The sequence below is a fragment of the Polypterus senegalus genome, chromosome 7, assembly GCF_016835505.1.
Source record: "Polypterus senegalus isolate Bchr_013 chromosome 7, ASM1683550v1, whole genome shotgun sequence".
NCBI classification, from domain to species: domain Eukaryota; kingdom Metazoa; phylum Chordata; class Cladistia; order Polypteriformes; family Polypteridae; genus Polypterus; species Polypterus senegalus.
Genome location: NC_053160.1, coordinates 5,702,344 through 5,728,464, shown reverse-complemented (window position 1 = coordinate 5,728,464; position 26,121 = coordinate 5,702,344). Strand labels below are relative to the sequence as shown.

Sequence of the window (26,121 nt, the reverse complement as noted above, 5' to 3'; positions counted from 1 at the left end):
TGGTTGTTATTTCGGAGTTTGGTCAGAGTATTGTTTATTCTATTCAGTGTAGTTTTCGTTGGATCATTACTCAGCTGTTGATAAGTGTTACTGCCAGAAAGCATTTCTTCCATAGCTGTGGTGTATTGCTTTTTGTGTGCTGGTGTGATAATGAAGCTGTTGTCATTCCGTAGCGATTGTAGAGCTTTCTGTTCACTTGTCGAAATATGTGTGGTCGGTTGTCCTGTGTGTAGCTGGCTGGCGAAGTTGCACCTCATTTTCTGTACATTTCCTGTCGGTATTTTTTACTGTTAATAAGATGTGTTCCAAGGAACCTAGGAAGTTCATGTCAGATGCATCTTTGTAGTTGAATTTTAATCCTCTGGAGAGAATATTGTGCTCTGTGGTGGAGAGCTGTCTTTTGGATAGGTTGTGTACTCCGGATTGGGGTTTGTTAGTATGTTGATTTCCAGTGAGTTTATTCCATTTTTTTTTGAGTGTATGTCGTTTAGAAATGTGGTTTTTGGAGGCTGTGTCCTGGATCCGTTTGGTCCATTCCTCTGTAATCGTTTGTCCGCATGTTGTGAAGAGTTCGTAGTTTCAGATCTGTAAAAGCTTGGTTGGCAGTGTGTTTCCGTAATAAGTTCATATAAAACTTGTTTTGTAAATTGTTGAATGATGGTTGACATCTTCGGGGTGTGTGTATGTATATATATATATATATATATATATATATATATATATATATATATATATATATATATATATATATATATATATATATATACACACACAGTGGAACCTCTAGATACGATCACCTCTGTATACGAGAAATTCAAGATAAGAGGAAAGTATGAGCGAAAAATTTGGATCTAAATACGAGCATTGGCTCGCATAACGAGCCACGAGCCAGGCTGTGGTTATGCGTGACGCCTTTCCCAATCCGCCTCGACTCGGGGATTCACCCAAGCTGACGCTGCCAGCCCGTCAGCTCACTCAGTGTTCCTTGTTCTCCCGTAGCGTGAGGATCTACGCGTTTGTGCGCTTGTGATTTCATTGTTTCCCTGTAGCAGTTCGCCATATAGGCATATCCAAAAATATTACGGACATGCAGATTGAGAATAGGAGACGATTGCCCTCAAGAGGAGTACTAGGGTGTTGTACCGTGTTAGCCATTATGAATGTGGAGAAAAGCCAAGCAAAGTGACACCTTTTATTGGCTAACTAAAAAAATTACAATATGTAAGCTTTGATTACATCTTTCCTGAAGAAGGGGCCTGAGTTGCCTCGAAAGCCTGCATATTGTAATCTTTTTAGTTAGCCAATAAAAGGGGTCATTTTGCTTGGCTTTTTTCTACCTTCAAGAGGAGAGAGAGAGAGGCACGCGAGCGGGCAAGAGAGAGATAAGGAGAGGGAGACGCGCATGAGAGAGAAGAACCATCAGCTCAGTTATGATCACATGACGCTCAGCAGACAAAGTGTATCCACACTTATTTATCAGTGTTATTTGTTAGGAAAATTGATTTTTGTGTTGATATTTTTGGGGGTGGAACGGATTAACTGGATTTCCATTATTTTCAATGGGAAGTTTTGTTCTAGATACAAGAAATTCGCTATACAAGCTCAGTGCTGGAACGAATTAAACTTGTATCTAGAGGTTCCACTGTGTGTGTATATATATATGTATATATATGTGTATATATGTATATATATATATATATATATATATATATATATATGTATACATGTGTATATATATGTATATATGTATATATACTCAGCAAAAAAAGAAACGTCCCTTTTTCAGGACTGTGTATTTCAACAATAATGTTTTAAAAATCCAAATAACTTTACAGATCTTCATTGTAAAGGGTTTAAACAATGTTTTCCATGCATGTTCAATTAACCATAATCAATTAATTAACATGCACCTGTGGAATGGTCGTTAAGACCTTAACAGCTTACAGAAAGTAGGCATTTAAGGTCACAGTTCTAAAAACGCAGGACACTAAAGAGACTTGTCTACCGACTGTGAAAAACACCCAAAGAAAGATGCCCAGGGTCCCTGCTCATCTGCGTGAACGTGCATTAGGCATGCTGCAGGGAGGCATGAGGACTGCTGATGTGGCTAGGGCAATAAATTGCCATGTCCGCACTGTGAGACGCCTAAGACAAGCTACAGGGAGACAGGAAGGACAGCTGATCATCCTCGCAGTGGAAGACCACGTGTAACAACACCTGCACAGGATCGGTACATCCGAATATCACACCTGCGTGACAGGTACAGGATGGCCACAACAACTGCCCGAGTCACACCAGGAACACACAATCCCTCCATCAGTGCTCAGACTGTCCGCAATAGGCTGAGAGAGGCTGGACTGAGGGCTTGTAGGCCTGTTGTAAGGCAGGTCCTACCAGACATCACCAGCAACAACGCCGCCTATGGGCACAAACCCACCTTTGCTGGACCAGACAGGAGTGGCACAAAGTGCTGTTCACTGATGAGTCACGGTTTTGTCTCACCAGGGGTGATGGACGGATTCGTGTTTATCGTCGAAGGAATTGAGCACGTCTGGGACCTGTTGGATCACAGGGTGAGGGCTAGGGCCATTCCCCCCAGAAATGTCCAGGAACTTGCAGGTGCTTTGCAGGAAGAGTGGGGTAACATCTCACAGCAAGAACTGACAAATCTGGTCCAGTCCATGAGGAGGAGATGAACTGCAGTACTTCAAGCAGCTGGTGGCCACACGACATACTGACTGGTACTTTTGATTTTGAGCCTCCCTTCATTCAGGGACACATTGTGAAACATTTCTAGTTTGTCTTAGGGTGTTGACTCTTTTAGTGTTCATGCAAATATTTACACATTAAGTTTACTGAAAGTAAAAACAGTTGAAAGTCAGAGGGCTGAGTATATATGTATATGTGTGTGTGTGTGTATATATATATATATATATATATGTATGTGTGTATGTGTGTATGTGTGTGTGTGTGTGTGTGTGTGTGTATAATGTAGTGACCTGTAGGGAACATTGCGGCAGCCCCCAAGAAACCCAACATGTCACAGCATGTCCTTTTGGTGTCCATGTGGGAATTCTAACCCAGGGATGGTGACCTCTACCATATGTGGAGAGACACTGATCCAAACAAATCATCTCCTCCTGTTGCTCCATTGTACTGGCCTTCACGGCCATGTAAAGAAATTTAGTCCGTCCTTTCCAGAATGCTAGCGTATTCACTCAAAAGTTGCGACATTCTGCCAGCCACCTGGCAAAGGCAGGGAACAACCTACCTTTCTTCATAGCCATTCAGTATGGTTTCCTCCCGGCTAGGTAATGAATCTAATATCTATATTGTGAAAAATGTGCTGGTTTTTGTGATTTGATATATATGTTTTAAAATTGCAGAGCAACTTGATTTTATTTTGAACGCTTGTATTTGATTGTTTGTAAGGGGTGATGTGCAGTGTTAACAGATTTTGTGTTCTGCAGTTTGTCAAATGGTCAGTTTGTAATCTGGTTGAGAAAGTCGGTATATGCCTACAGTGGATTAGCCATCCATCCGTCCATTATCCAGCCTGCTATATTCTAACTACAGGGTCACGACAGTGGAATAGATGAAGAAAAATCTAAATATGTTTAAAAAGCATCAAGAGCACCTTGAAGGCACTGGCCATACTGCAGTCCATCTTTTGGGACAAGTAATGGCAGACATGCAATTCTTTTCACAGTCTAGATGAGCTTTTACTGTGAAGTCTACCTTTTGAATTCAAACACCCAAGAAAGCTCTTGGTGAAAGAAAAAAAAATAGAATTATTTTGACCAAATTTTTATTAGAATCATTGCAAAGATACCTTGTTGTGCAACACATTCTGTGGAGATTTACAGGTGTTGCTCTTTATATTTGTACAGCTTTTAACTTTGAACTTATTTTTCAGATGCCTCGAGGAAATCTAGAGACAATCCACCATCGTGCTCTTCTTCTGGCTCGGATTAGGAAATGGCTAGACAGGTAGGACCACCCTGAAGTCTGCAAAGCATTCAAATGACAAAATGGGACAAGGAGATGAAAGATGTTATTTTAGTAAGCAGCTAAAATCCTGGACAAAGGGACATGGAGGAGTCTATGAAACCACAGGAGACAAAAGAATGATAGTCAAAACAATCAAAAAAAATAAAACAAAAACAAAACGCATTGCAAAACGTCATAACCAAACCTAGACATTTTTAGCTCTAACAATAAATACTCAAGAAAGCAACCATGAGGTTTTCAACTTATTCTAAAGCTTGGTTACCACACTTCTGTTTTATGCAGTGATTGCAAAATGGTAAAACTAAGGCTGTGCGGTTTCTTAAAAGTTCACGTCATCATTTCAAAACACTGACGATGTTCGATACAATCATGGGTGGGATTGGGTGGTCTTCTGGTTTGAGAGAGGGAGAGGTGCTTGTGGATTAGCTACTCTACCCACATACCTCAAAAAGCATCTGTATGGGGGTCTACACAGGCATTTTAACTCGGGATGCAGGAGTCGGTTTTGCTGTGTCACAGGCTGCTACAACTCAACACACATAGCGGTATTCAGTGATGTTATTACGATGATTCAAAGGTGGTTCATTTCAAGTTAATTCCTACAAATCACTATAACATGTTGGCACGTAAGTCTAAAACTAGATCTTCCTCAAAACGTTGATTTGAATAAATATCTACAAACAGGAAACTTGAAGTTACTACCGTATATACTCCCGTATACGTTGGAAACCCGAAAAATCGATCCTAAAATCAGACCTCGACTTATGTTCAGAAATACGATACTTACTTTTTTTTTTTTTTATTACATCATCTTGCCTCCTCCAATCTCACACCAGTTTCTCAGGTGCATCAAATTTTGTTGCAGCAGCGCAGTTACCAATTTCTTGAAAACCAGCTTCATATTTTCTTCTGATTAGACGCTCCATCGTAGATAAGAGATGCTCTTACGGTAAAGGTGTTATGAGGGTGTGAGATACAAAAAACACAAAACGGTGAAAAACGTCTTTTTGGAATAGTTCGGGTATTACCGTGTGGTCACGTAGGCACAATACATAGAAAAGAAAAGGCCGTGTGCTCCGTGGTTACTCTCTCAGGTGGGCGGGTGTTAGCATATCGTAATCTCTTAGACCAATAGCGTGAGTTTTCCACATTCGAGTTACTTTTACTCTCTCGAACACAGCATCCTCCATGTTCTGAACAAAAAAGAAACTTGGCATGTTTAGAGAAAAAAAAGAAAAACCATACTTGGTTGTTTGTTTCCTCGTGGCTTGGCTATTTTGCATATTTGCTTTTTCTTAAACGACATGCTGCAAAAAGCACAATGCTGAATGGTGATTGGTATTGTGAGCTTGCAATATACAATGTGCATGCAGAAGGACATCGGCCCTGGATTTCTCAAATTATATATCAAAGGGGTGCCTTAAATTGAGTGTCATCAGTTCATTTCACATTTATAATTTTGGGTACACAGTACAATTACATTTCTATTTGTCCGCAACCTGTGATTTGAAGTGGAAACTCCCGATCCTTATATTATTTCACGTGTGTCCATCCATGCTTGATATAAACAAGAGTTGCCACAGCTACTGTATCCCTCCACAACAACAGCAAGGAGTCCATGTTCCTGGTAGAGTTTTGGTCTTTGGCTTATCTTCAAGTCTTTAGTACTTCAGTGTGACCAGTTATCAACTGTTGTATTTGACTGTTTATTCGGTTCATACTTTGTTACTCACCGAAACTGCATTATGACACCACCATTTTACACCTCCTTTTTCCTTCACTTCAAAATAAGCCTCTTGATAAAATGAAAAGGCACATCCAGCGTAGTGGCGAACAAACAGATGCGGTCTCACCGGCCTACATACTCACACTAACGCACAGAAGCAGAAAAATCGACATCATGCCAGAGCAACCAGCACAGACGAGATACCTTAGAACAACAAAGACAACGTATGACAAACCACAGAGCGATGTTATCCGAAGATCAGCGGCAGCAAGTCTCCCATCAAGACGGTGAACAAAAAACAAATTACACACACAGCCTTTCTGAAGAGCAGCGGCAAACTGCCAGACAACAAGAAACATTACGACAGAAAAACTACAGGGATTCCATAACACTGACAACTCAAAACAAGATATTCCGTTTATATTGCGGTGTAGGCGATTCCCCATTTGTTTAGCATATTGTGTGACTATCAGCAAGTCACAACGGCGAACGTTTAACCCATTTATGCCTAAGGTTGAAATTTTTGAGTTTGTGCATGTTGCGTAGAAAAATATAAGGAACGAGAATTTGAATAGAAAAAAAAAATTATTACATTCCATTCCAAGTCGGAGCCCGGCGATGGCCTTGAGCAGTAGGATATAAATAACTCCAACGTGACTGTCGTTCCAATAATGGAACACGGGGCATAAATGGGTTAATAACTTCAGAGTTTATATGCCAGGCCCTGTTTTTACCCATGACCAGTTGTACACGACATTTTCCAGAGTTGCATCGAAACCCGGGTTAAACGTACTGGTACTTGTGGGTTACACACTCAGGGGAATATTTCTGCTGACAATAATGTTTATGCAACAAATTGCGTTTTTCGACAATTTTTATAGACGTCGGTATGCTACATTACCTGACGGCCACACTTCACACATACTGACTTACATGTCCCCTACATTTCCCTTCTTATCCAATATGTTCAGTTAACCTGTTCTTGTTACACTTTGTATTGTAAATAATAATAATAACTTCCCATACTGATCATGTGACTATTCTAATATTGAGTCCTTTCTTACTGTAACGTGTGATGTCCTTCTCTCTCTCATCATCATTTCATTAACGCTTTTATTCGTGCAAAATTTTCGCAAGCACGATTTGCTAGTTCATTAGTACTTTTACAAGACAGGGCAGTGAGGTTCTCCTTTGGAGGTCGGTGTGCGCTTGTATAAAATTTTATGTGATATTGAAGGTAGGAGGCATCCCCATGAAGCATTGAGGGCCATTGTTACCGGTTCTCTTGAGGTACTGCCCGCAAGGCCAGACCAGCGCCACCATGCCGCCACTTTCCTTGTCTGTGTGGTATAGCGGGTCCGTGGCTTCCAAAAAAAACCAAAGGGCCAGGTTTTAAATCCATAAAGCCATGTCACTCTCCGTGGGCGCAACTGCACGACTGTAGGGAGTTAATGAGGTGGTTGGGACGAGTCGCACCTGCATGTGCGGGTGCGATCATTCCTAATTGCTTCGTTGGCTTCCTGCGGCATGTGTTTAAGGCACTGCGCCCACAGAGACGTGGATGTACAGTACAGGCCAAAAGTTTGGACATACCTCCTCATTCAATGTGTTTTCTTTATTTTCATGACCATTTACATTGGTAGATTCTCACTGAAGGCATCAAAACTATGAATGAACACATGTGGAGTTCTGTACTTAACAAAAAAATGTGAAATAACTAAAAACATGTTTTATATTCTAGTTTCTTCAAAATAGCCACCCTTTGCTCTGATTACTGCTTTGCACACTCTTGGCATTCTCTCGATGAGCTTCAACAGGTAGTCACCTGAAATGGTTTTCACGTCACAGGTGTGCCTTATCAGGGTTATTTAGTGGAATTTCTTGCTTTATCAATGGGGTTGGGACCAGCAGTTGTGTTGTGCAGACGTCAGGTTAGTTGGACGATCATTTATTTTTCAACAGGACAATGACCCCAAACACACCTCCAGGCTGTGTAAGGGCTATTTGACCAAGAAGGAGAGTGATGGAGTGCTGGAAATGGTCATGAAAATCAAGAAAACACATTGAATGAGGAGGTGGGTCCAAACTTTTGGCCTGTACTGTATATATACAGGTCGGCACAAGGAAAGAGAGAAATCAAAGAAATGGAAAAAAGATCGAAAGAGGTTAAAAGACGTGAAAGGCAGTCTTAGAAGGACGATCTGGCCACCTGAAAGGAGGAAGCAGTACGAGCTTGGGGCCCTGTGAAGGAGCGTTAGCTGTGGAGTTTGGCGAGCAAGGCAGGTGCGACCATGTGAGCACGAAGGAAGAAGGGAGGAGAGCCAACCTTGGACGGTCTGGCCGTGATGCCTGGAGGCAGCCAAGACGGAGGTCGGCCGAAAGAAGCTCGTGGCTGCTGAGTCTCCGCCGCCAGCTACACGAGCAATGTGTGAGACGGGGAGAATGAGAAGGAGGTGGGCTGAGATCAGGAGGAGTTAGTCTGCATTTTTAACCTCAGATTTTTAACCCATTTATTTATTGATTTTTTTTTTTTTTATTCTCACTTTTCACTGGATTTTTATGGATTTTTATATGTACTGTTTTTAGAACACTTTTGTTGGTTTTACTTTTGTTTTGACTGGTTTTTAATAAAAGCACTTGGGCACTTTTTCCACCATCCTCTGGCATCATCCGTGAATTGTCCCATGTGGGAAGAGGGGGTCTGTAGGGGAGCGGCACATCACAGTCTGGTGCCCAAATCTCACAGCATACGTCATGTAAAACATAATACAGCTGCCCCGGAACCCTGCTCATAATAATTGGGTTAGGAAAACAGATGGTGAATGAAAAATATTGCGACGTTAACTGACAAGTTGCATTAGCCTGTGGATCAGTCACCCACCATATAAGCTGACATTCCATCATGCAAATGAGAGCAGCTCCAAGGGACCCTTTAAAGGGGGCAAACCAGCCAAAGTCTCAAAAGAATTCCAACTTTATCAATCATTTTAAGGCGCTGTAAAGAGCGAGAAATTGTGGGCACTAGAATTCTCATTTGGCTCTGTATGAATAGGAATAGGTGAGGTGTGAGTGTGTGAGGGGATGGTGCCATATAAATCTTTGGTTCCTTCCCTATTAGGCCTGAATGGACTTTGCCCTCTATGACAATTAATCTGATAAATAAAGGTACAGAAAATGAGTGCATGGATGGAAATCTAAAGAAAGTCAAAACCTTTCATATTACCAAAGGCTCTTGCCTTAGAATCCTAAGAAAATGCTTTGTGATTCATGCTTTTAAGTTTGCATGTTTTACTTGTCGGCTAACAAGCTCACGAAATGAGTAACTGGCGGTCTCAGTAATGAATTTGTCTCTTATTGTTTCTAGGCTGATGTTTAAAGAAGCTTTTGATTGTATGCGAAAGCACAGGATAAATCTTAATCTGCTTTATGATCACAATCCCAAGGTACAACTTTCTACTGTTAATACCAGAGAAACAATGGTTTGATTGATATAACATACAGTGGTGTGAAAAACTATTTGCCCCCTTCCTGATTTCTTATTCTTTTGCATGTTTGTCACACAAAATGTTTCTGATCATCAAACACATTTAACCATTAGTCAAATATAACACAAGTAAACACAAAATGCAGTTTTAAATGATGGTTTTTATTATTTAGGGAGAAAAAAAATCCAAACCTACATGGCCCTGTGTGAAAAGGTAATTGCCCCCTTGTTCAAAAATCACCTACCTGTGGTGTATCACACCTGAGTTCAATTTCCTGATTACTGCCACACCTGTTTCAATCAAGAAATCACTTCAATAGGAGCTGCCTGACACAGAGAAGTAGACCAAAAGCACCTCAAAAGCTAGACATCATGCCAAGATCCAAAGAAATTCAGGAACAAATGAGAACAGAAGTCATTGAGATCTATCAGTCTGGTAAAGGTTATAAAGCCATTTCTAAAGCTTTGGGACTCCAGTGAACCACAGTGAGAGCCATTATCCACAAATGGCAAAAACATGGAACAGTGGTGAACCTTCCCAGGAGTGGCCGGCCAACCAAAATTACCCCAAGAGCGCAGAGACGACTCATCCGAGAGGTCACAAAAGACCCCAGGACAACGTCTAAAGAACTGCAGGCCTCACTTGCCTCAATTAAGGTCAGTGTTCACGACTCCACCATAAGAAAGAGACTGGGCAAAAACGGCCTGCATGGCAGATTTCCAAGACGCAAACCCACTGTTAAGCAAAAAGAACATTACAGCTCGTCTCAATTTTGCTAAGAAACATCTCAATGATTGCCAAGACTTTTGGGAAAATACCTTGTGGACTGATGAGACAAAAGTTGAACTTTTTGGAAGGCAAATGTCCCGTTACATCTGGCGTAAAAGGAACACAGCATTTCAGAAAAAGAACATCATACCAACAGTAAAATATGGTGGTGGTAGTGTGATGGTCTGGGGTTGTTTTGCTGCTTCAGGACCTGGAAGGCTTGCTGTGATAGATGGAACCATGAATTCTACTGTCTACCAAAAATCCTGAAGGAGAATGTCCGGCCATCTGTTCGTCAACTCAAGCTGAAGCGATCTTGGGTGCTGCAACAGGACAATGACCCAAAACACACCAGCAAATCCACCTCTGAATGGCTGAAGAAAAACAAAATGAAGACTTTGGAGTGGCCTAGTCAAAGTCCTGACCTGAATCCAATTGAGATGCTATGGCATGACCTTCAAAAGGCGGTTCATGCTAGAAAACCCTCAAATAAAGCTGAATTACAACAATTCTGCAAAGATGAGTGGGCCAAAATTCCTCCAGAGCGCTGTAAAAGACTCATTGCAAGTTATCGCAAACGCTTGATTGCAGTTATTGCTGCTAAGGGTGGCCCAACCAGTTATTAGGTTCAGGGGGCAATTACTTTTTCACACAGGGCCATGTAGGTTTGGATTTTTTTTTTCTCCCTAAATAATAAAAACCATCACTTAAAAACTGCATTTTGTGTTTACTTGTGTTATATTTGACTAATGGTTAAATGTGTTTGATGATCAGAAACATTTTGTGTGACAAACATGCAAAAGAATAAGAAATCAGGAAGGGGGCAAATAGTTTTTCACACCACTGTATGCTGTTCTCTATGGTCTTACAAATATGCTTGGCTGCTGGGGAAATTAAATAAATTGTTGTAGATCTTAATTCTGTAATCAGATCAACATAATATTGTTCAAAATGCTTTGTTTATTTGATGAGAGCAAACATATTGTGTTGCAGAATTGTTTCCTAACAGGCAGCTATGATTTTTCATTTTCAGGTTTTCCTGGACAACGTGGAGGTCTTCCTAAATCAGATTGACTCCGTCAGTTATATCAACCTGTTTTTGACAGAGTTAAGGTAATTCCAGAAGCTTTTATAATCCTACAGTATATGACAGTGGTTCTCAACCTGTGGGGCGGGTAACAAAAAGGGGGGTGCGAAGATGTGAAAAAAAGAAAACAAGAATCAAAATTATGAAAAATACATCTATTGATACCAAAACAAATCAACTTAAACTAATTCTGATACTAGAAAAATAAATATAGAGTTAGATAAATGTCGATAAAAGTACAAACAAATTGGTATTAGTGGGCTCCTTTCAAAAAAAATGTTAGGGTGGGCGCGATTAAAACTGTTATGAAAACTCGGGCCGCAAATACTTAAAGGTTGAGAAACGCTGGCTTATGGGGTTGTTTTTGTTGAACCGTGTAATAAATTACACTGTGCTTTAGTTGCATTTCTGAAAACGATATTACTGGTAATAATTTCAGTTCGTTGTTCAGAACGTTTTTCTTAACTGCACTTAAACTGTCAGTTTTAATATTATAGCACACTGGTTAGTGCTGCCATAAAGGCGCTATATAAATAAAATGTATTATTATTGTTATTTTCATGGATCCCAAATCCTGGTTTCATATCCCATAGCCAGACATTGTCCGTGTGGAGTTTTCACGCTATGTTTTTGTGGGGTTTCCCTCAGATACTCCAGTTCTCTTCCCACATCCCCAAAGACGGACAGGTTAGGTTAATCAGGGATTCAAAATTAGTAAGGTGGGTGGATGGGTATGAGGACATTGTGATGGACTATTCCCCTGTTTTGCGCACCAGTGTTCCCAGTGTATGCGCTCGTCACCCCCACTGACCTGAATTCAGTCGAGTGGGTTTGAGAATCAGATATAAAAAGATGAGCAGATCCAGAGTAGAGTCATTTAAAGAAACGCAGCCTCTGTGCCATTTGACTTGCGTGTTTTTACTCTGCTCTATCACTCCATTTTTGTAGATCATGATTGGTTGAGCTTATATGTTATATTTTTTATACCTTAATTTGATTGGTTTTCTTATAACCTGACTGGCATCTAAACAACCACAATGGTTCCTGATTTTTATGGTAACAACTCTTGTAATCAAAGCTGATCGTTCAGCATTTTTAAATGTTTTCAGGTGCCTTCTGTGCTATTGAGGCTAAACACACTTTTTGAAATTCAACAAGGTGGGTGTTGATTTTTAGAAAGTTGTCAATTTTCACCAAAGAGGCAGAGATGAGAATAGTAACAATTAAGTTGTTTCTCTGCCTGTGCTTTCTCCCAAACATCCTTCATATGCTTTGTTGCCCCATCAACCATCGTCACCTTTTAAAAGCTATTTAGAATATAAGGGATTCACAAATACATCATGGAGAGGGGACTATACAAGGGGGTACACAAAAATAACTGGAATTGGGGGAGAAAAAAATGTTTTAATTTTCACTTACTGAAATTTTAGTCTCCATCAAAGTACTCCCCATGTGAATGAATGCACTTGTCCCCACAGTTTTCTCACTGGTGGAAACATTTTTGGAATTGTTGAAATGGAACATTCTCCAATGCCTGCAGCAATTTTTTTCTTTAAATTCCTTCACGGTACAAAAACACTTCCTTTTGAGTTCTTTTATTCATATGCAGGGCCAAGAAAAAGTCACATAGAGCAAAGATCAAGGGACATTTTTCCTCGTTTGAAACATGAAAACCTCTCGTAGGCCTGCGTTTTACATAAAGCTTCCTCTTGAACAGCAGTTTCGATAGATAGATAGATAGATAGATACTTTTATTAATCCCAAGGGGAAATTCACATAATCCAGCAGCAGTATACTGATACAAAGAAACAATATTAAATGAAATCGTAATCAAAATGAAAAAAAAAATTAAAATAAAATTAATGTTCGCATTTACTCCCCCGGGTGGAATTGAAGAGTCGCATAGTGTGGGGGAGGAACGATCTCTTTATTCTGTCAGTGAAGCTGCTCCTCTGTCTGGAGATGATCCTGTTCAGTGGAGGCAGTGGATTCTTCATGATTGACAGGAGTTTGCTTAGTGCCCGTCGCTCTGCCACAGATGTCAAACTGTCCAACTTTACTCCTACAATGGAGCCTGCCTTCTTAACAAGTTTGACCAGGCGTGAGGCGTCTTTCATCTTTATGCTGCCACCCCAGCACACCACCACGTAGAAGAGGGCACTCGCCACAACCGTCTGGTAGAACATCTGCAGCATCTTACTGCAGATGTTGAAGGATGCCAACCTTCTCAGAAAGTATAGTCTGCTCTGAGCTTTCTTACATAGAGCATCAGTATTGGCAGTCCAGTCCAATTTGTCATCCAGCTGCACTCCCAGATATTTAAAGGTCTGTACCCTCTGCACACAGTCACCTCTGATGATCACGGGGTCCATGAGGGGCCTGGGCCTCCTAAAATCCACCACCAGCTCCTTGGTCTTGCTGGTGTTCAGTTGTAGGTGGTTTGAGTCGCACCATTTAACAAAGTCTTTGATTAGCTTCCTATACTCCTCCTCCTGCCCACACCTGATGCAGCCCACAATAGCAGTGTCGTCAGTGAACTTTTGCACATGGCAGGACTCCGAGTCATATTGGAAGTCTGATGTATGTTGACTGAACAGGACCGGAGAAAGTACAGTCCCCTGCGGCGCCCCTGTACTGCTGAACACAATGTCAGACCTGCAGTTCCCAAGATGCACATACTGAGGTCTGTCTGTAAGATAGTCCACAATCCATGGCACCAGGTGTGAGTCTACTCCCATCTCAGTCAGCTTGTCTCTAAGGAGCAGAGGTTGGATGGTGTTGAAGGCGCTAGAGAAGTCCAAAAACATAATTCTTACAGCACCACTGCCTCTGTCCAAGTGGGAGTTTCAAGCATCACTACAGTTTCAGCAGCTGTTTTTCCCCAAAAGAAACCAAAATTTAACACAGACCTGCAATTCCAAAAATGTTTCCACCGGTGGGAAAAGCTCTGGGACAAGTGCATTCATTCACATGGAGAGTTCTTTGAATGAGACTAAAATTTTGGTAAGTAAAAATGATTAAAACCATCTTTTTTTTTTTTTTTTCCCAATTCTGGTTATTTATGGGTTCCCCCTCGTGTAAACCAATCAACTAAGCCCCTTATGTTATACAGTGCAAATGCCACAGATGCCATATTGAGTGGAATGTTAGTGTGCCACAGCATGCCACTTTGGGAAGTTATTACAATTGTCCCTCAGTATCTGAATACCAAAATCCACGGATGCTGAAATCCCTTATATAAAATTGTGTAATCCTAACCCTAACCTACTCCTATCCTCCCGTGTACTTTAAATCCTCTGTAGATTACTTCTAATACCTAATATGATGTAACTGTTATATAAATAGTTTTTGTACTGTATTGTTTAGGTAATAATGACTAGAAAAAGGGTTTGTATGTGTTCAATATGCATGCAAACATCGTAGTCTAACTACAGAATATACGTCAGCAACTACATAACATTTTCTTTCTCTCTTTCAACACTTTAATACTTGCAGATTGCAATAGAACTGTATTTGTCTCCAAGGGGAGAGTTGGCTTTTTGGTTCACTGAATGATTCTTCTCCTTCAACATCCATCCATTATCCTACCCACTATATCCTAACTACAGGGTCACAGGGGTGTGGTGGAGCCAATCCCAGCCGACACAGGGCGCAAGGCAGGAAACAAACCCTGGGCAGTGCACCAGCCCACCGCAGGGCACACACTAGGGACACTTTAGAATCGCCAATGCACCTCACCTGCATGTCTTTGGGCTGTGGGAGGAAATTTGGCAATCATCTAATCATTTTTGTATTTAACTCTTTTAGGGCTGATGTCAACTTTTGTCAAAATTCAGGGGTAGAGGACGGGGATCACCGGTAAACTGCAACAAAACTCACCCTTATGTTTTAGTTTAACTCTTTTTGCTAGAAGGAAAGATACATAGCTTTGTTAATTTAACCTCGTTTCCCTATACATGCATGAGTAGCGAAGAGCAAACAACCTCCAAAATGGCACCGACATCTGGCGAGAGACCAAAGCGAATGTTCCATGGACGTTTTACACAATTTCGTTGAATAGAACTCTGACTTGTCAGACTCAGAGTCTGATGCAAGTGATCTGGAGATGGATATCGAAAACGAGGTCCCAGCATCATCTGATTGGCCCCCAGCTGATTGTTGGGCTAAACACTTTCATGTAGCTGATGCACCTACAGCAGCGTTCACCTGTTTGCCTTGTAAGTCGCTTTGGATAAAGGCATGTGCTCAATAATAATAATACTACAAATCCCCCAGTATTGAACACAAAAATGTAAACTTTCACTTTATCTTCAGTAATTGTTGCCTCGGCCGCTCTGGTTTTCCAAGCCTTTTCATTGTTTCTCCTAACTCATTCCTGCCACATGTCACCTGTACGTTTTACCTGACTGCTTCACCCTAGTCACACATTTCATGCACACTTAAATGGAGAAGCAGTGTCCTGGCTGTTATTTTGAATTTTCAGACTGGAATTAACTTTCACCTGTATTTTTTTTATTTTCAATGAGACCACACTTCTATAACTCAATTTTTAATTGTGTTACAGTGACGAAGATGTCACAAAGACAATGTACCCTTGCGTCTCAGCCAGTACTGATCAGATGGCTCAGAAATCCGAAGAAAAGAAAAAAGACCTGGTCTGTGATGCTGTCAGAGCGGCAATGGAGAAACTTGATCCTGATAAGTACGTTCATTTTGAATGAAATTCTTTCCGCTTTCATAACGGCTTAGAATATGCAGGTTTAAAGAAACCTGATAAGTATTTTTAAATGTTATAAATTGCTATCTAAATGTGTAGATGGGTGCATCTTTGTTTGATTTGTATGCTTTCTTCCTGTGTGGATTCTTTGATGTTTAAAAGACTTCAAGCTCCACTTTCTTTTTTGAAGACTTGCACTCTCACACAGATTCTTGTGGATTATCATGAGTACAATAACACCAGGAGATGATTAAAGTACGATAAGCCAGGGTCAGTCCTGGGGCAGGGAAAAGGAACAACGATATTAGATGACCAGTCACGGCACACTGCTATAACGATAACGTGCAGTGAACACACTTGACGTGAGCATTCCTAGTTTTCATCCTCTTTCTGTATGTTGACCATTAATTTGCTCAAAGGTTGATGAGCTTGCTGCTTCCTGAGCAGATCTTCTCTTCTCCACCGTAGTGACCCGCTTCTTCTCTTCTTTCGCCGGCATCATTTCACTTTAAAACTGATTAAGTCAGTGTTTGTGTTGCAATTACTTGGTATGTTTTCTTAATTTTTCACGTACGCTGACACTTAAGTCTTCAACCCGCCTCAAGAATGACTTAAGATAAGAAGAGGTGTAGGGGAAGTGACGGCGAAGGTGGTAGGGATGAGAACGGCACCCGTATGCATGCACCGCACGGCCACCCTGCTGGTGGCTGCCCAGAGTTGATTCTTCATTAAAATAAAAAGAGGAATAACCTTTGAGGTCAATCATCACCTCGAAAGCGGATAGCAAATGTCACATAGTATTTGTGTACCAAATTTCAGGTCAATAGGTGAAACGGTTTGCGAGCTACAGGTGATTTAAAATCCTGGACAGACAAACAGACAGCTTCGGTAGCGTATTCTATAAGAAGATGATTACTCGGCAAGGATGAACAAGTAAATGAAAAGCGTAACAAAAGAGAGAGCCAAGTGGAGGGGAGAGAAATGTTGAAGGACAGAACTAGAGATGCTCTGATTCTGTTTTTATTAGGGCCGATACCAATCACTGATATCGTGTTACTCGATCGGGCAATTCCATTTGTTTTTTCCTCGATCTCTTTAAAAAAACGTTACACTAAACTCCTGCATAATTTGAAATGTAGAAGCCTTATGTTATAAATTAAAGTGTTAACTTTGGTATTTTTACAGTTAAACTATAGACCACAGGTGTTACCCATTTATTAACAAAATGAAATTCTTTAGGCTTATTGTTCATTGGCCATAAAAATACTAAAATAAATACAATTCTCTTAAAATACAAAGCTCAAAAAAGTGAAGGGAACAGTTAAATCACACAACGGATCTCGATGAACGAAATATCCATCCATCCATTATCCAACCCGCTATATCCTAACTACAGGGTCATGGGGGTCTGCAGGAGCCAATCCCAGCCAACACAGGGCGCAAGGCAGGAAACCAACCCCGGGCAGGGTGCCAGCCCACCGCAGTATTGTTTTTACAAAAGGTTTATGAAAATAATGCATATGTAACAATTCCCATGAAAATAACAATCTCTTTAAATTGTATATCCGGTAAACCAAACTGGGGGTTGGGCGAGTGAAGCAAGCAGCGGGCAGAGCCCCCTAGTTATTTTATTATTATTAATAATAATATTAATTAATTATTAAATAATAATTAAAAAGTAATAAATCCATCCATCCATTATCCAACCCGCTATATCCTAACAGGAGCGGCCTGTTTCGGTTACTAAAGAAGATCGGCTGGCCACCTCAGCTGCTCAGCATTATAACCTCTTTCCACGACAACACGCAGGGAGTGGTCAGTTACGACGGGGACAGTTCAGAACCCTTCACAATCAAAAGTGGCGTCAAGCAGGGCTGTGTCCTAGCACCTACTTTATTCAACATTTTCTTCTCAATGCTGCTAAACTTTGCTTTCAAGGGCTCTGCCGAGGGTGTTTACTTACACACTAGGAGTGACGGAAAGCTGCTGAATATGGCCCTGCTAAGAGCAAAGATCAAGATTCGCACTGTCCTTGTCAGGGACATGCTGTTTGCTGATGACGCTGCCCTAATGTCACATACAGAGGAACACCTCCAGCAGCTAATGGACCGCTTTGCCCAGGCATGCAGGGAATTCGGATTGACAATCAGCATCAAGAAGACCAACGTCATGGGTCAAAACATCTCTGCTCCACCCTCTATCACCATCGACAATGAAGTGCTGGAGACCACCGATAAATACATATACCTGGGCTCCACTATTACCAGCAACTTGTCTCTCGACAACGAGATTGACAAGAGGCTCGCCAAAGCAGCCAGCGTCATGGCCAGGCTGAGCAAACGTGTGTGGTCCAATAACCATCTAACACAGAATACCAAACTTAAGGTATATCATGCATGCGTTCTCAGCACTCTGTTGTATGGCAGTGAGGCCTGGACCACCTACGCCCGGCAGGAAGACCGCCTCGAGAGCTTCCATCTTCGCTGCCTCCGACGCATCCCTTAACATCACGCGGCAAGACAAAGTCACCAACACTGCCGTGCTTGATCAAGCCAGCTCACTGAGCATACACCTCTTTCTATGCCAAAGACGCTTACGTTGGCTGGGCCACGTGCATAGAATGCAAGATGGACGCATACCCAAAGACATTCTGTATGGTGAATTGGCCGCAGGTCACCGCCCCATTGGTCGCCCACATCTTCGCTTCAAAGACGTTTGTAAACGCGATCTCAAGCTGACTGGCATCGACCCTGACAGTTGGGAACAGCTTGCTGATGACCGGAACGCCTGGCGCCAGACTGTCCATGAAGGCATCAAGAGGGGTGAGTAACATCGCAGTCAACAGATGGAAACCAGAAGGCTTAAAAATGAGACAGCAAAACAGGACTGAGACAGCAGAAACAGGGGGACTCGGGGGGGGGCCCCATCCAGCTTCACCTGCAGCCACTGTAGAAAAGACTGTCGATCTAGGATCGGACTGCTGAGTCCCTCCAGACGCTGCTCCCAAAAACACAACTGAAGATCATTCCAGAGCGCAAACATCATCTTTCGAGATGGACGAATGCCTACCATATCCTAACTACAGGGTCATAGGGGTCTGCAGGAGCCAATCCCAGCCAACACAGGGCACAAGGCAGGAAACAAACCCCGGGCAGGACGCCAGCCCACCGCAGGACATGAACGAAATATTCAAGTGTAAAATCTTTACTGAGTAATACTGTACTATGTGATTCGTTGAGAACAAAATGATGTAACAACAGTCAATGAACACCAAAATCACCAACCCATCGAGAGCTGATTCAACGTTTCACAGAAAATCAAAGTCAAAAATTGAAATGCCTGGCTGTTCCAACTTATATGAATTTCATGACGGCAACTCCTAATGTGACTCAGTAGTGTGTATGTGGCCCCCCTTTATGTGTTCCCAGCAATGTCTGGGCATGCTCCTGACGAGATGGCCAATGGTGTCCCGGGGATCTCCTTCCAGACCTGGTTCAGGGCATCAGTGAGCTCCTGGACAGACTGTGGCGCTACTTGGTGGTCTCGGTTACATCACGTCCCAGAGATTCTCAGTTGGATTCGGGTCTGGGGAAAGTGTGGGCTCATCAATCGTATCAATGCCTTCGTCATCCAGGAACTGCCTACACACTCTGGCCACATGAGACCAGAAATTGTTCTGCATCAGGAGGAACCCTGGGCCCACTGCACCAGCATAAGGTTTGACAGTGTCTTGATCCCAATATCTAACAGCAGTCAGTGTACTGTTGCCTACCACATGGTGGTGTGTGCGACCCTCCAAAGATATGCTTCACCAGACCATCACTGACCCCCCACCAAACCGGTCATGCTGGATGATGTTGAAGACCGCATAACATTCACAACAGCATCTCCAGACTCTTTCATGTCTGTCACATGTGCTCAGTGTGAACCTGCTCTTTATGAAGAGGGCGCCAGTGGCAGAGCCGCCATTTGTAGCATTCTCTGGTGAATGGCAATTGACTAACACAGGGATGGGCTCTGAGCACAGGTTACCACTACGGGATGTCGGGCCCTCATGCCACTCTCATAGAGTCACTTTGTGACAGCCTGGTCAGAAACATGCACACCAGTAGCCAGCTGGAGGTTCATTTTGGAGGGCTCTGGCAGTGCTCTTCTTTGCACAAAGGAGAAGATGGCGGTCCTGCTGCTGCTCTCCTCATGTAATGGCCGATTTCCTGGTATCTCCTCCATGCTCCTGAGACCTTCTTGCAACGCCACATATGAATGTGACGTACTGGACGAGCTCGACTACCCAGCTGCAGGTACCGCCTCATGATACCAATAGTGTCGAGGACACTAGCAAAAGGCAAAACTAGAGAAGAATCAGTCGGGAAGAATAAGGGGGTTTGTCTTGCTGTGTCCTCTCCAGGTCACCTGTTGTCACTTTCATTTGCACCAAAGCAGGTGACATTGATTCACAATCGTTTGTGCTTCCTAACTGGATATCCCTGAATCCCTGAAGTTTCACTAACTTGGTGTTAGACTGAGATCATAAAGTGCCTCCTTAATTGTTTTTGAGTACCTTTTTTTTTTTTTTTTGTACATACTTTTTAAAATATGTAGAAAAAAATGTTATCCATAATGCATATGGCATTAAAGAGAATAAAATGCTTCTCATAATTAGAAGCTTTTATACTGTTTAATGTCTTCTGTGATGTACTTATATGCCACTTGACTTAACAAAAGAAAATGAAGAAAAAGCATATATATAATTTTATTCAGTTAACTGATATTAAATACTGCTTATTTGCACTTATAGATTTGAATCATTTGTAATCATTAATTGTACTTCAGCCTTGTTTGTTTTTTAAAATATACATTTACTATACAGTATGACCAATAGGGGGCGCTGTCGTCCCCTTGAACCCTCAGACCAGACGCCAGATAAAAGTCAAAATTTTGATTATAATAATAAAGTGCACAAAGCACCCACCACTCCACAATACTTCAATAATTAATCAATACAATCACAATAATACAATCCTCCACTCCCAGACACGTTGTCACCCTTCCTCCAAACTCCGCTCAACACTCTGGGGTTTCCCACAGTCCTTTATAGTCCTTGACCCGGAAGTGCTTCTGATCCCTCAGTCCATGTGATTACCCAGCACTTCCGGGTCAGGTGAAAACTCCTCTTTTTCTTCAGCCCGAAAGTACTTTATTTCTTCCGTCCACGTGACAGGGAAGTAGTTCCGGGCTATACGGAGAATACAAATCCTTGAGCCTCCCTGCAGCGTCCTCTGGTGGCCCCCATGGTATCCAGCATTGCTGTAAAGAAAAACTCCAAGGTCCATGATGCCCTGCTGGAATCTCCACGTTGCAGGGAGGGCTCCACCTGCCGGCTTGGGGGCATTGGCTGGGATAAGCTGCCGGCCGTAGTCCACAACAGGTTTGTTTTTTGTTGCAGTGTACTTGTTAGACATTTATAATTCTTAAGGTGTAATTATACAGGGTGGGCCATTTATATGGATACACCTTAATAAAATGGGAATGGTTGGTGATATTAACTTCCTGTTTGTGGCACATTAGTATATGTGGGGGGGAAAACTTTTCAAGATGGGTGGTGACCATGGTGGCCATTTGGAAGTCGGCCATTTTGGATCCAACTTTTGTTTTTTCAATAGGAAGAGGGTCATGTGACACATCAAACTTATTGGGAATTTCACAAGAAAAAACAATGGTGTGCTTGGTTTTAACGTAACTTTATTCTTTCATGAGTTATTTACAAGTTTCTGACCACTTATAAAATGTGTTCAATGTGCTGCCCATTGTGTTGGATTGTCAATGCAACCCTCTTCTCCCACTCTTCACACACTGATAGCAACACCGCAGGAGAAACGCTAGCACAGGCTTCCAGTATCCATAGTTTCAGGTGCTGCACATCTCGTATCTTCACAGCATAGACAATTGCCTTCAGATGACCCCAAAGATAAAAGTCTAAGGGGGTCAGATCGGGAGACCTTGGGGGCCATTCAACTGGCCCACGACGACCAATCCACTTTCCAGGAAACTGTTCATCAAAATGTAAGCTGCTGCACTTAACACAAGCTCGCTGTCCAAACTCGGACAAGCAGTGCCCACTTTTTAAAAAAAGGACAAAATCAAAAGTCGCTGTTCTTGCCATACGTCTAACTGAGCCAGACGACTCCTCCAGTTCCTTTTTCCCCAGTTTATTACTCCACTTTCTTTAGTGTGAAGGCTAATATTCCAGTCTTTTCCCTCTCCTGTAAGTCTGCACATCCCTGTTCTCTGCTCACAGCAGTGTGACATGCGCCATTTCAGCTACCATGATATCACACATTAAGAAGCACTGCAACTAAATTACCAGAAAGCTCAGAAAAGCAGATGCTTAATAAATAGATGTTTATTGTGATTGGTCGATTTACCGAGCACCAGTCGAGTCTTTTGTAGAGAAAATGGACCGATTTAGATCAGAGCATCACTAGACAGAACGCTGATGAACTCTAAAAAACGCCATTTATTTAGATTCCTCAGTGGAACAGCCAAGACTCTCACTTGGTCCTTCTTCTTCATCCTGGCGTTGTGTCCCGCTTGATCGCAGGGTCCGCTCTCTTGCAACATCGTCTCCATTTGGCTCGGTCTAAAGCGTCTTCTGGGGTGACATTGGCGATTTTCATGTCTTCGCTGATCCGGTCCATCCACCGCTTCTTTGGTCTTCCTCGGTGGTCGCCCCCGCGGGTCGAGCCGCATTGCCGTTCAGCGCCACGAAGTTCTGGTCACTTCGGGTGACATGCCCGTACCACCGCAGCCTTGCCTCTCGATCTTTTCTACAATTGGCGCTTATGCCCATTCCCTCGGATGTCGGCGTTCATGATACAGTCCCATCTTGTTAGGCCCAGGCTCCAGCGAAGCATACGCATCTCCATGGTGCTTAGGGCTTGTTCGTGCTTCGCAGAGGCTGGCCAGCACTCTGATCCATATAGGGCAACTGGGCGGACCACTGATTTGTAGATTTTTGACTTCAGGCTGTCCGGCATGCGGCGGTCGCAGAGCACGCCAGTGACTTGGCGCCACTTGGCCCATGCGGCGTTGATTCTTCGCTGACGCCGGGTGACAGGTCACCGTCGTGGCTGATGACAGCGCCAAGGTACTTGAATTCGGTAGTCTTCTTCAGGTCTTCCTCCCCGATCTTGATGGTACCATCGGTTTGCAGGCCACATTCCATGTATTCGGTCTTTTTAATATTCAACTTCATGCCGTTGGTGTCTAACCGGTCCTTCCACCGTTGGGCCTGTTGCTGTAGGGCTTCGCGTGTCTCGTCCGAGAGGAAGACGTCGTCCGCATACAGCAGCGTCCATGGGTGGGGGTCTGAGGTCCGCCGTTGCTGTGTCCATACACAAAATGAACAGGAGCGGCGATAGCGCTGATCCCTGGTGCACGCCCACATTGATGGCGAAGGCGGTGATGTTCCCACTGGGCACCTGACCATGCTGGTGACGCTGCGGTACAGGAGCTTGACCCAGTTGACGTATGCTTCTGGTACACCGCGGCGTCGTAACGCATGCCAGATGAGGTCATGAGGCACTCTATCAAACGCTTTCTCCAGGTCCAGGAAGGCCATATGGACACCTTTGTTCTTTTCTCGATGTTTCTCCAGTAGAAGGCGGGCGGCATGGATTGCATCGGTTGTTCCACAGCCTTTGACAAAGCCGCATTGATTTGGCGTGATGGTGACGATATGGCGGAGGCGGGCGTCCAAGATCCGCTCGAATATCTTCATTGTGTGGCATAGGAGGCGGATTGGGCGATAGTTGGAGCACTCGGCCACGTCGCCTTTGCCTTTCCAAATGGGCACTGTTATGCTGGTGGTCCAGGCCTTGGGGACTTCGCCTCTCTGACGATTTGGTTGAAGAGGTCGCATAGCGCCGCGCTCCACGCTGCCCAAGCAGCTTCCACACTTCAGCAGGAATGTCATCAGGTCCGGTCGCCTTCCCGTTCTTCATCTTCTTGACAGCAGTTGTGACTTCTGCGATGGTAATTGGCGGGACGGGGCCAGAGACGGGGTCGGCACTGCTGATCGGCGGGTGTGGGAATTCTTCATTGCTCACTCTGGAGTAGTAATCGCTCCAACGCTGGAGGATGGCGGGCGGGTCCCGTAAGACTTGGTGTTGGTCGTCCTTGATATGCTTGACCTGGCCGATATCCTGGGTCGAACGATGGCGCATATTGGCAAGGCGATAGATCTTGTTCGCCTCCAGGCGTGTCCAACTCCTCGTAGAGCTTGCTATAGTGAGCCGCGCTTTGCGACAGCACTCTTCGCCATCAACTTGGATGTTCTGTATTGTTGGTAGTCTTCATCGTCTCTGGACTGGAGCCACTTCTTCAGGGCTTTCTTCTTCGCTTTGATGGGTTCTTGCACTTCTTCGTTCCACCACCATGTTTGTTTATCGATGAATTTTCTTCCCGGTTTCGTCCGTCCAAGGGTTGCGGACGCAGCTTCGAGATCTGGCTGGAGATGGCATCCCAGGTGTCCGCTACTGGCTGGTCAGGGTCCACGCCCATGCGGGCGAGCTCTTTTGTAAGCTCTTGCTTCCACTCGCCGAGTCTCCACCATTTGATCTTTTTGGCGGTTGTTGTTCGTACCATTCGACGCTGGCCAAGGTCTAGGTGTAGGTCCATGACTAGCAGCCGGTGTTGGGGCGACGTTTGTTGATGGGATCACTTTTACGTCACGGACCAAGTTGAAGTGACACCTCCGAAAGAGCCAGTAGTCGATCTGGGTGTCTCGGCCGCCGCTGGAGTATGTTATCTGATGCATTTGCTTCTTTTTGAAGAAAGTGTTGACTATGGCGAAATCATGGGCCTCTGCGCAGTCCAGCCGTGTGCCATCGTCGCTACGGGCTCCTCGTCCTGGCCCCCATGGACCCGTTCAGATCCGTTCGCTCTTGACCCACGTGGCCGTTGAGGTCGCCACCGACAGCTACGTGTTCTTCGGGGGCAAATGATCGTAGGTGGGCGTCGCGGCTTTCCCAGAATCGGTCTTTCTCGCCGTCGGGCAATTGGTTTGGGCGCGTAGCGATACAACTCGGAGCACGGCTGAGCCAGTGTCGATCTTGAGTGACATGAGGCGGTCTGAGACTCGGCTGACTTCTACGACGTTGTCTTGTAGCTTCTGGCAGATCACGATTCCCACGCCGTTTTGTGCTTGTGCGCGTTGTAATACAGTTTGAAGCCTTCGCCGATGTCTCTGGCTTTTGATCCTTTCCATTTCGTCTCTTGAATACAGGCGATGTCGACACGACGGGTCTTGAGTGCGCCGCCAACTCGCGGCTTCTTCCGGTCATGGTGCCGATGTTGAGGGTCCCACACCGTAATCGTAGTCGTGGTCGGACTTGCTTCTTTAGCCTGTCCCGTCCTTGGGCAGGTAGCCTCGTCCACTTCTCACGTCGCTCAGGCGAGGGCGGCGCGCGTCGCCTGCAGAGGACGCCCTAGCATCATCGTCCAAATGTTGAGCCGTTGTTGCATATGATGCGACTGAGGAGGGGTCTGTCGATCGGCGCTGCCGCCCGCCTGACGCCGACGACCCTCACCGTTGGCCAACTTCCCATGGGGTCGTTGTTTCCAGCCGGCACCGCGAGGAGGTGGTGATGGGATTTTGCCAGCCAAGACTCTCACTTGGTCCAAGATTTTTATTTCACAAAGTGATTGAAAAGCTAACAGCACAGACCATATTATAGTAGAAGTATTCTAATATTTACAGTCAGTACCCTAAAATATATTACTTGCAAGTTCAAGTAGCATGTTGACTATTATTAAACTGACACTGTGAATTAAAAGGCAAAAAGCATGTTTTGTGTGTTGGATCCATTAGTTGTTCCCTGAAGAAGACCCATTTGTAGCGTTCTGATATTTCATTTTTTTTTTTTTCTTCCTCAGTTTTTGCTAAGCTAAACTTTAAATTTAAACCTCTACCAGTTTACTTCTAATCTTTTCATCATTTTAGATCATTCATTGCATTTCTGCTGATTAAATTTGAAGGAAAAACTGAGGTGTTATAAAACTTTTGACCGGTAGAGGAAAATCAGTAATAATTTCATCAGAACACAGTGTATCTATGTATTTCCTTTAATACTATTTATTTTAAATTGATTTTACGGACAAGATACCACAATACAAGCTTTTCATTTTTGATTTTGGAGCTGGGCAGCACAGTGGCACAGTGGGTAGCGCTGCTGCCTCACAGTTAGGAGATCTGGGTTTGCTTCCCCGTTCCTCCCTGCGTGGAGTTTGCATGTTCTCCCCGTGTTCTGCGTGGGTTTCCTCCCAC

The 26,121-nt window shown here is 43.6% G+C and overlaps 1 protein-coding gene across 1 annotated transcript in view; it reads left to right on the top strand.

The window, feature by feature from the left end:
* The window catches only part of elp1 (elongator acetyltransferase complex subunit 1), a 210,443-nt gene that overhangs the window by 124,890 nt on the left and 59,432 nt on the right, over positions 1 to 26,121 (top strand). The window contains exons 20-23 of the mRNA XM_039758179.1: positions 3,917 to 3,990; positions 9,102 to 9,180; positions 11,024 to 11,103; positions 15,642 to 15,779. Of these exons, the coding sequence (XP_039614113.1) occupies positions 3,917 to 3,990; positions 9,102 to 9,180; positions 11,024 to 11,103; positions 15,642 to 15,779 (371 nt within the window). The remainder of the gene's footprint in view (positions 1 to 3,916; positions 3,991 to 9,101; positions 9,181 to 11,023; positions 11,104 to 15,641; positions 15,780 to 26,121) is intronic.